At 38.5% G+C, this 12052-nt stretch overlaps 1 protein-coding gene across 3 annotated transcripts in view; it reads left to right on the top strand.

Annotated features, from left to right (window-relative positions):
• Positions 1-10694, top strand: part of LPAR4 (lysophosphatidic acid receptor 4) — a 49272-nt gene extending 38578 nt beyond the window's left edge. For all 3 annotated transcript variants that reach the window (XM_089651920.1, XM_089651919.1, XM_089651918.1), the window contains exon 2: positions 7786-10694. In XM_089651920.1, coding sequence (XP_089508046.1) covers positions 7886-8989 — 1104 coding nt within the window. In that variant the 5' untranslated portion in view covers positions 7786-7885 and the 3' untranslated portion in view covers positions 8990-10694. The remainder of the gene's footprint in view (positions 1-7785) is intronic.
• Positions 10695-12052: the final 1358 nt, after the last annotated feature.

Here is a 12052-nt window from a genome sequence, read left to right on the forward strand (position 1 = left end):
ACCTCATGTGTTAATTTGAATATTTTATTCTTTTGCTGATCATTCAGTTTTGTTCTAAGCTCCTGTTCCCATTTTTCCAAGAACTGAGGCGGATCGGTACTTTCCATATCCATGAGAATCTTATAGATCTTATAGGTACCCTTTTTAGGAACCAAAGTTACATTCAACAATTTTTTAAATGGATACAGATCCTCCGATGTCCTCAATGGTTGTGGGAGCATTGAGACAAAATTACCTAATTGACCGTACCGCCATTCATTTAATGTATAAAACTATTTTTTTCCCTTTTTAATTCTAAAAAAGTGTGCAATTTCCCCTTATTTAGGGGGGGAAATACTCTGTCCATGCCAAGAGAATCATAACTGAATTATATTCCCATCCCTTTTGTTTATACATTCTATCCCAAACACTTAACTTTCTTTGTCCGTTGACTAATATTCACATCTAATGTACAAAATGTATGTGGTACCCAAACCATCTTCCCTAACTGTGTCTTGCTCAAAGTCCCTTCCATATTTACCCAACCTTTCTCTTGTGAATTAAATATCCAATCTATTATTCGTGATAATATCACAGCTTGATAATATTTCTTAACATTAGGCACACCCAAACCCCCATTTCCCTTTGACCTACACAATACCTCATACTTAATTATCGGTTTCTTGTTTGCCCAGATGAACTTGAGTATCATTTTCTTTGTTATCCTGAAGAAAGATCCTGGAAGGTGTACTGGAAGCATGTGAAACTTATACAGGACCTTTGGTACTATCACCAACTTTACCAGATTTATACGGCCTACCCAAGAAGCTTCATCTTTTGACTATCTCCCCAGCTCCTCTTTAATTTAATAATGTAATTTGCCTGGTACAGAGTTTTTATTGAAGGAGTTAGTTTTATCCACAAGTAGTTTATTTAATTTTCCCTCCAAGTAAAGGGAAAGTCTTTTTTTGTGGACTCAGCTTCTCGATCTTTGATATATTGATGTTTAAGATCTCTGACTTTGCGGGGTTTATTTTCAGATTTGATAGCTCACTGTACTGTTTTAATAGTCTCATTAAATTAGGCAACGTTATTCTAGGATTTACAATAAAGAACAACATATTGTCTGCATATGCTGCCACTTCCCCTATCTTTATTCCTAATATGTCTACACACTTTCTTACCCTCACCAGGACAGGTTCCAGGGATAAAACAAACAATAGAGGAGAGAGTGGACATCCTTGTCTGGTTCCGTTAAACAGTTTAAAAAACTGAAAGAGGGATCCGTTGACCTTAACCACCATTGACGGAGTACTAGAAAGCCCTTTTATCCAACTTTACATTTGAGGCCTTATTCCTATGACCTCTAATGTATCAATCATGAAGCCCCAGTTAACTCTGTTAAAAGCCTTTTTGGCTTCAATTGACAGTTTCTCTTTTTACCCTTTGTAGAAGGAGCAATGACCTCAGGCCATTGTCCCTACCTTCTCTTCCAGGAATGAATCCTACCTGATCCAGGTGTATTCACTCCGGCATCAACTTCTTCAATCTGGTTGCCAATACCTTAGCATACATTGGTGTCTGTGTTTAGTAAAGATATAGGCTTGTAACTGGAACACTGGTGCTATCTTTCCCTTTAAGTATAATTGTTATATGTGCTTGCAATGACTCCTCCCTGACTTCCAGCTCCTCCCTTATTGCATTCATATAACCACATATTTTAGGGACTAGAAGATCTCTAAAGTTTTTATAATAGCCCACCGTGTATCCATCCGGACCAGGGCTCTTTTCTACAGCTATATTTTTTTAAGGCCAAAGTAAGTTCCCCTGGGGTAATAGGTCTTTCTTGGGCCTCTCATTTTTCTTCTGCTAGTCTTGGCAACTCCACTTAATTTAAAAATGTTGTCTATTTTTCTTCTTTTCCTCCATTTCCTTTTGGTCTCTAGGGCTCACATCATACAGCCGGCTATAATATTTTTGGAACCTATTTGCGATATCAGTGATGGCGTACACCATTTCTTCTTTGTCATCATTAATTTTTTCTATAAAGTTTTTGGATTTCTTTTCCTTTAACTTCCTCATCAAGTATGTTCCATGTCTATTCCTCCACTGATATCTTTCTCTTGAGACCCTGTTAAATATCCTTCTCGTCTCCTGTTCCATAAGATCTTTTAATTCTTCTTTTAATGATTATCTTCTAATACACATCTGTACCTGTTTTCTTTTTATTTGACTGTTCTAACTTATGGAGCTCATCTGTCGCCATCTTTCTTTTTTTTTTCCCTCTTTCTTTTTTTCTGCTCCCATCGAAATCAGTATTCCTGGCATGAGATAATTTTAACCCAGTCATGCTAACTTTATCTTTTTTCTGCACAAAGCTGAAGGACCTCATTTTATTGGTTGTTTTTTAAAAAAAAAATTCAGATATCCTCCTTCTCCTATATACAATACTTTTTTTAAGATGTGATTTAGTGTGATAATAGTTCTCTGGTACGGTCAAAATGATCTAACGTTTAACGCAGGTTCAAACAAAGAATTAGTGTATGGTCTTTAAGATTTTACAAGAGCCCTGGCTATGGCCAGTGGGAGTAGAAAATGCCTTGACATCGGTGGTCACTGTAAGTTTATTATGCCCCAGGCTCAGTGGTCTATTGGACTAAAAAAAAAAAAAAATGCCCTAGGGTTGGTGATCAGTGGGAGTGAAAAATGACCTACCGCTTGTGATCAGTGGTAGGTAGAATACTGCCCCATCGTTGGTATCAGTTGGAGGAATAGTTCCCGCTGGTTTTCTTCAGTGGGTGGAATAATGTCTCACCATTAATCTCAGTGGGAGAACTAATTCCCAATTATTGGTTTCAGTGAGAGGAACCCCATCAATGGATTTAGTGGGCAGAATAGAGCTCCATTGTATGTCAGAAAAAGGAATATTAGATCTTATTCTAATTACACTGTTGGGTGGCTTGTTTTTTCCCCTGTCCATTTCTGTTGCTTGACATGGATAAAACATGATAAAAAAAATATTTGAGTACAAGCACAGTATGAGCATTCATGTTTGTGTACTACGTGCATGTCATCCAGCCTAGTCTTCAATCTATCTCCTTTGCAGCATAAAGAAACACCCTGCTAGGGTCAGTTGATCACATTACCTGACCCTAATGTAGATTAAAGAGAGAGACCCAATTTATGGTGGAACTTCACTTTGACCTCACTCCTTGACATATCCCTCATAAACCTGGTTGTAAAAAACTCTTGTAAAAAATAGCATGAAATAACTGTATAATCGCAACAATTTTTATGGATAAAATGATTGCATTAGATTCGGTGGGAGTTTGATGGATCAGGATGGAAGATTTCAGATTTATTCCTGCTGAAAAGATAGAGATACTGAAGTGGCAAATGTAATGAAGGGTTTGGCCAGCATGCTTTATCCAGTAAAAATTATGGAAATCCTGTGTTAAGCTTATATGTACTAACACAATGCCCTACATATGAAAATATATCGGGTTGTAACATAGAATTATTGTTTATCAGACTGTAGCTGTGTTTGCTGATGGGTAACCAATCCTTTATTTTTATGGTCCGCTATTGCACAATATAGTAAAAGGTTGAACTATTTAAAGTAAACCTGACTCACCTTTTTGTCTTCAGGTTTATAGAGCTGTTATCTAGGTAACAATTGACATAATTGGATTATCTTCAGACCACCTTGAGTGCCCTAATATGCAAATATTGGTCCAATGTCTCATAAGTGTGCTGCAGCTTTCTCCTACCCGCCACTCCTTTCTATTGATCCCTTAGGCAAGCCATAGATGATGCAAGATGCCTGAAGGAAAATCCCTCCTATGGAGCTATTGTGTTATGCCAAGCAACCTTCTCAGGCAGATAAACACAATTACTGCTATCAGCTATAGCCATTGGCAGCAATTGCATCTGAAAATTCCAGCAGGCTGGTTGTACTGAAGTCGATCAATGGATCAACTTCTGTACCACCAGCCCACCCATAGATAGATCAAATCTTGGCTGGTTCAGCTAGAATGGCTGATATTTGATCCATCTATGGCCGGCTTAAGGCTGCCAATCATTTGGTGGCAACTAGAAAGGTGCTGGGAGTGGGAGGTGGTGGGCTAGAAGTAAACCATGGAAGCTGTTGTCTATATTTGTATATTAGGGTGCTGAGAATTTAAATCTTCTGAGATGCTCTCAATATCCTCTAACAATGTGTACAGGAACCTTGAGGAGCTACCTAATCTGTGAACCTTGGGAACACTTTAGAAGGTGTGATGAGCCTTAGGCAGGTTGGAAACTGCTTGAAAAAGTTAAGTTTTGGCCCAGGCTGGTTTGAGAAGAGGTTAAGTTCTCTGCTGCTGGTGTGTGGAATTTTTGGGTTTCAGTCGGCCCATCTTTGATATAAATTGAGGGAAGGCTGAGGCCCAAATGCCGCTATGTTGTACCAGATGTTGTACCAAAAACATCTCAAGAAAGGCAAGGAGGAGCCCTGTGTGTCATCATACCATACAGGGTATCTGGGTACCACAAAGTATGGACTTTGCCACCATGGAACAACTTTCAAGGTATGCCTGGGCCATATATCAGTTAGTCAGGCTTAGGGAATGAATTGTTGCACTTTCATCATGTTTTCACTGAATCTGATCAGTAAAGACTGTTCAACTTTGTAATTTAAGGGGGTGTATATTGGGGCTGGTGTATTAAAAGAACCTAGGTCTGTAAAGTACTAGAAGGTTATGAAGAACACCACACTACAGTGTTAATGCAGTATGCTAAAAATGAGCAAGGTCATTGCTAAGGATAACTAAGTACACATTCAAGACACAAAGCAACCAGTCGAGGTGTGGTACCTGGGTAAGCTGATATATCCTTTAGTAGCGAGGGAGCTGCTATTTGGGATCCCTCACTAGCAGTCCATCTCCCATAGCAACTGGGAACAGACCAGTGTTATGGAGGCCCTCACCCTAGCTGTATGGTACAGAAGAGGAAATGTTAACAAAGGCTATGCATAAGATTCTCACTATATGTCCAGCGGGATTTCATTCTGTTGCTGGGAGTGAGGTTAGAGAGGTATGCTGGCTCGTGAAGGTGGCCGGCTCTGACCACCAATCTGAATACAACACATACAAGTCACTTGGAGTAGAGCTATGGGGCAACACTTAATAAAGAAGCCCGGCTTCATTACCACATGCAGTGGGGGCTCATCTCTGAGTCGGGAAACTGCCTTAATGTTAGACTGTACATATGACTGCAATTTCCACCTAGTCCTGGGCACTGATGAGTGCGCCTTCGGGCAAGGTACCCCTAGTGCAGGAGTGCATAGGCCCCGTCCACGAGATGGCGTAGTTGGACATGCTCATCACCATACGAGTCCACCAGTTCAATTTAAGTAGCCCTAGACAAAAGTTAATGTTGACTTACTATACTTAGCACAAAACTTAAACTTAAGTGCATGTCTGGGAAATGAATCCTTCTGGCCATAAATTATATTGTTTCCTTGTATGTTGACAGACAACTTTCAATTATATAAGGACACTGAGCCAGCCCATATGGTAATGCCAGTGAATAGAGCTCTTACATCTTTTAATTGCTAAGAAGTTTTAAAGCTGTGCCAAAACTCATGTTCTTTTATCCTGAAATGCCTTCAGGTTTTCGTGTTAAACACTCTACTTATACCACATACTACCACAAAAACTCAGTTCCCCTGTTATTATATTTTGCTGTGGTTTTCTGTAATTTTATTTATATCACCCATCTGGTCATATTGAGTTATAGACGTACACGTGTATACCTAGATGTTGGCAATTGTGCTGATTAGTGAAAATGTAAAGCAAACGTATATTGTATTTTTGAGTGCATATTTTTAGTCATTATTACAATGCTTACCTTTTTATAGAACTATTGAATTTTCAAATTCTACCAGCTTGCACTTCCAATATTTTTTAGTGCATTAAAGAGATGCCAAAGGCTTACCATAATTTTTGTTTCTAGATAACAGACATGTACTTACTTGCTCTGAGCAAGGTTTTTGCACATAGCAGCCCCAATTCTCCTCTTCTTAAGAACCCCCCCTTCCTGGCGTTGTGGGATCCCCCCCACCAAGCCGCTTGCTATGGGGCCTCGTATGCATGCTCGCTCCCAAGCCCTGGTCTTGTATGTCCATAAGACACACAAAACAGGGTTGGGCCCCACCTCTGCTCCCTCCTCACTGGCTGTGATTGACTCCCACTGCTGTTTATGAGCCAATGAGGAGGCAGAGAGCCGGGGCAGTAGCTGCTCTTATGCACATCACTGGATCAGGATTGGGCTCAGATAAGTATTAGGGGGGACTGTGGGCGAAGCTGCATATGGAATGTTTTTTACTTTCTTGCATAGAATGCATGAAGGTAAAATATCTTCAGGCTTTACAACCACTTTAGAAACCTACTCACACTATTGCATTGCTGTAATGCATACAATGTGCTACAATGCATGTAACCTGTGCTTGTGAGTAACAGCACTGCACAATGAGTCTTAACACACTAATGTGTATTGTGCTGTCAGAAATACTACATGCACCTTTTGTTGAAGGGCTCTGGTGGGTTAGGTTGCATATTCAAATGTAATGGCTGCCTTAATTCAACATACATTAATACGCAGCATGACGTGTGTTGACACGTGCAGTAATGCAACTCAATAGTATGAACAGGCCTTAACTATAGAGATTTGTAGATTAAAGGTAGCCTCCTGTGGCTTAGTACACTTTCACAATGTCTCTTTTTAAAAGGAAAACTGTGCAGAGTGAATTTTCACTTTGTGTCACCTCGTTTATTAAGAAAAGAGAACAGTTTCATATTTAGCTAATTTCCCAATCCCCAAGGATCATCTATTTTACCAAAACCATTAGCAGATATGAGGCTAATGCTGCTGTGGGGGTTTTTTTTGTCTGCAGTTGTTATAAATGCATTACTTTTCAAAAAAGCCAGATTTTAGGACAGCCTGCAAAAATAAATGTTTTTTTTCTGTCTGACAGTGAAAAACTTTATTAGGCTTTTGGGAAATCTTATGGCATTTGATGGTTTAGTAGTGCACTAGTTGTTTTTATGTATTTGAAATTTCTGTCTGTGTGTCTTTAATTACCCATTGCATTTAGCATCCTGCTTTCCAAAACTATATTTTTCACAATTAAGGTTAAGCCATTTCCATGCTTGAAGTGTTACTAAACCCACAACAGTAAAATCAGTCTGTATATGCAGTAAAACATGCTTGTTATACTCACTGTGAAACCTAAGGGGTTAATGCTCTGCATTGTGTAAAAAGGCTGTTTGATCCTGACTTGTCTGCCACTCCTCTTGCTCAAATGTTCATGTCTTATCTCCTGATAAGACAGACTGAACCATAGCCATGCACACATGCTCAGTTTGTGTGTATTGCTAGAGAGATTTTTTTTTTTCTTAGAGTGCATGTGATCAGCACAGGGCCAATCAGCACTGTCCAGACAGAGGTCAGGGGTTCTGCATCCTGCTAGAGCAGAAAGAAAACTCTTCCTACAAGCTTTAACCAGTGCTCTGCTGAACACTGATAGACGTTACAAGACTGCTCTAACTGCTGATGAGAAAAGGTATTTAGCAGTTTATATTTACTAAAATAATTGAACTTCCATGTTCTGTGTACAGTGGGACACCAGATATAGTGAATGCAGGGTCATGGGTTTGGTAACACTTTAATACTTTTAGTTTGATAACAATGTGTGCTCATTAGTATTGAATTTTAGACTGTCACAAAATATCTAATTGTCCGTTTTTGTCTGTTTCTGTTTAGGATAATGAAATGCACAATGGGAATGAAGATACTTACAAGTGACTTCAGGCTTTGCCACAAAAATATGAAATGGCATTATTGCTTCTAGAGTTTTCTATGGATGCTGTTAAAGCCCATACAGGATTCGATAGAACCTTCCAGACCTGGGATGGAAAATTACAGCAATTACAATATTAACTGTTCCATTGATGACTCCTTTAAATATAACCTCTATGGAGCAGTTTATAGTGTGGTATTTATCTTGGGGTTAATCACAAACTGCGCTTCCCTTTGCGTCTTCTGCTTCAGAATGAAGATGCACAATGAAACTGCCATTTATATGACCAATCTTGCTGTGTCTGACCTACTGTTCGTATTCACCCTCCCTTTTAAAATATTTTATAACTTTAACCGCCACTGGCCCTTTGGGGACACTTTATGTAAGATATCAGGCACAGCATTTTTGACTAACATTTATGGAAGCATGCTTTTCCTGACCTTTATCAGTGTGGATCGATTTTTGGCCATTGTCTACCCATTTCGGTCTCGAACCATTAGAACACGAAGGAATTCTGCAATAGTATGTGCCGGAGTTTGGATCCTAGTCCTCAGTGGAGGCATCTCTGCTTCCCTTTTCTCCACCACCAATAAGTCCACAACAAGCACCACTTGTTTTGAAGGCTTCTCCAAAAACATATGGAAAACCTATTTGTCAAAGATTACCATTTTTATAGAAGTTGTTGGGTTTCTTATTCCCTTACTGCTGAACCTGACTTGCTCTTCATTGGTTCTGAGGACGTTAAGAAAGCCTGCGACCTTGTGCCAGATTGGAACCAACAAAGAAAAAGTTCTGAAGATGATTGTTGTCCATATTGCCATTTTTGTTGTGTGTTTTGTCCCATACAATTCCATCCTTTTTCTTTATGCTTTGGTTCGATCACAGGCAATAGAAAACTGTTCAGTTGAGAGATTTGCAAGAACAATGTACCCCATAACTCTTTGCATCGCAGCCACAAACTGTTGTTTTGACCCCTTTGTCTACTACTTCACTTCCAAATCCTTTCAAAAATCATTTAACATCAACCCCCTCATAAAAATGGATACCTTGTTCAAGATCGATTCTTCGGCAAAGATCGCTTTTCCAGCAATGCAGGAGGACCTAACTGAACAGATAAACATTAACAATGGAGGAGAGCTCATTCCAGAATCTAATTTTAAGGACTAGAATTATGTGCTGTAGTATAAAATACAACAAAAGTTTCTAGTGACTGGAACTATAATTTATAATGAAGGCTTTGAGCTCCTTGGTCAGTATTATAGATGGTATAAATGTGTATAAACATAGAGTTTTAATTTAATTAGGAAAAAAAATGGTATACTGTAAAAAGCTACAAGCGTGGTTTGGTCACAAAAAGATGTTTTAATGTTTTTTTGTGTAAATATTCAACAGAACGTATTGTAGATGTATGTGTTCCATTGACAGTGTTCTAGTGTTTATGGCATTTTGAATGTGAAAAAAATGATCATATACTACATTCTTGGCATTTTGATTTCTTTTATATGTTCCTCTAAATTGGTAGGTTGGAACAAGAAAAAGTTTTGTTTTAGCAAGTCTATGGCATTGTTCTCATGGTAAGTTTTTCAATCCAGAAGACAGACTTATACTTTATAAGTAAAAGCCTGCAAATATCCATTTTTTTAATAATCAAGTCAACAAGAGCAATCAAAATCTCAATAGCTCACTTACCTTAGGACATCATCATTGGAGCAATTATTGATATACTTTGTTGAATATTTCTTCTTTATATAGAAATTAGTCTCAGTATACATGTAAGCTTTCACAGTATTTCATTGCAGGTTTGTACTTGGCATGCAACATATGGTGGACATTAGCTGCAAGGACTCCTTTTAATAGTTTGAGTGTTTCCCAACAACTGACTCCTGTCTGGTTTGTAGTAGAGTTCAGACATGTATGTGTGGACATCTATTTTCCAGTGAAGTACGGTGTGGCATTCCGGTCACATGAGAGATAATATAAGTTGCAGCCTCTTTTCATCCAAGGAACTACAGACATGGTTTTGGATCTTATGCCTCAGTTAGAGGATCGAATATAGAACAAATTGTATGTTATCTCAAGTTGGGACCACTATCAATTTGGATCCATTCTTCCTGAAATGAAAAGTGTTTTGCTTTGTTGATATCCCAATAGGTTTCTGTGTAAACTTTGCATTTGAACTGGTTGTAGACTTCCAATAAGATAGATATAATCAGTCTGCACTGACTTACATTACTTAATCTAATGTGCAGATTTACAGAACAGTTATATAGAACACACATTGAAAACATCAATATGTTAAGATGACTATATCAACATATACTGTAAATCTAAAACAAGTTCATAAGAACATGACGTTTTGCTATGAGGTTAGCTGATTTGTAACATTGAATTGTGCACCAGTAAACCATACAGATTTCTCCATCAACACAAGCAAGTTGTATGGAGAAATACCCCGTAGTGGGACATTATATTTTGACAGTAGCACCTACAGCCGTCAGAATGCACTGATCAGCAGTGGCAGCTGTTGTCAAACGTGTCAAAAATGTCCCTTTTGACAGAAGTCGGTCAACTTCTTTTGAGTGGGGATGGGCACACACTGATCAAAATTCAGCTGGTCCCTGCTAACAATGTATGGGTAGCCTTAGGATGATGTCATATGGGTGATTTTGTAACAATTCAAAATTTGTTTTTTTTTGTATTTAGTTTTCCTTGAATTATTAACACGCTAATTTTACAGTGATTAGTAGCTCAGTCGCTCAGCGAATGTGTTTTTAGCAGCAGTTCATGTCAAGCTCACCAGCGACAATCCCTCTCTGTTTACCCCTATGGCTTACCTATAACTATCTGAATAAAAACAATTTGTAGCAGCGAATGTTATTGTAATAATGAAGCAAAATGCTTCTTAAAAACAAATTGCTCTCGACTACAGCGATTACGAAGCTAACTACAAGTTCATTAGTCCACACAGCCAGGCTAACGCTGCTTCAGGATGGTACACTTTGCTCCATATGCATTCACAGATCGAGGTGCCCATCAGGATCGCCTCTGAGATGCAAGATATATAAGATGGCCGCACACTCCACTGGAAATGTCAATTATTTATTGAGAATTAAAGTTAAAAGCATCACAACACAAGAGCAAAAACCGTTAGGAGGGTTGACGCTTTCCACACACAGAAGTGCTGCTTACCTGTCTGTGATCTTGTGCCGTGATGCTTTTAACTTGAGTTTTTAATAAAGATATTTTTTTTTTCCAGTGGAGTGTGTGGCCATCTTCACTAGTTTGCTAATTACACATTGCACCTTTTTAATGGCACTTTCCCAAAAAATCCCTATGCACTACATGTTAATCAGTGCATTAATATGTGCTTTGTAAAATAATGCTTACTATTCAAGGTGCTTTTTCTATTGCATTTATTCTCCATCATGCAAAGGGCAGGATGAACTGAGCATTGAATGCGTGGCCCTGACAACTCTCAAACAAACACTTGGTTTTGTTCCCTATCCATGCATGTGCAGTCCATTCTTTTTCACTCTCAATGAATTGTGAGAGAAAACGTACTGCTCATGAGTGTGAAAATAACAAAGCTGAGTGCTCATTTAGTTGTAGTCAAACCCACACATCCTAAACTTTATATGTCCCCTCATCGGCATGATGGAGAGGGGAGAGCAATGAAACATGCAGCTTGAAAAGAAAAGTAAGCATTCTTTTATAAAATGAAGAGCTGCATCTTATGTACTGACACAGCTGTAAGGGATAGGGATTTTTTTGGCATTAGGGCAAACTCAACTCTTGATCACTGCTACAAAATTGCCCATGTGATATCACCCTATGAAAGGTAGGTGTGTGTGTGTTTTGTATGTAAATAGGCATTCATCACACTGTCCGGATTAGAATAAAACAGTGGGGTGTTCCTGGAATATGACCTCTATTAATCATAATATAATTTAGTCTTATAATGCACCATCACTTTTAGGCGGAACTTACTCGGTTATGTTTCCATAGTTATGAATACCACACAAAGGTTGTGATTTAACTCAATTAACTGGTTTGCTTATGATTCTGTATAAACAATTCCCCATTAAATAACTTGTGAATGTCAAAAGAATTAGCATAGTGCTAGGGCACCACCGATTCATATTATTGTTACTTGATGCTAAATTTATTGATGATCTTTTTCTCTGAAACTTGAATAGATCTGTCACACTGCATTGACTTCCTACTGTGTCC

This window comes from Staurois parvus, unplaced genomic scaffold (genome assembly GCF_062004578.1).
Source record: "Staurois parvus isolate SC_StPar_1 unplaced genomic scaffold, SC_StPar_1.0 ptg000668l, whole genome shotgun sequence".
Taxonomy (NCBI): Eukaryota; Metazoa; Chordata; class Amphibia; order Anura; family Ranidae; genus Staurois; species Staurois parvus.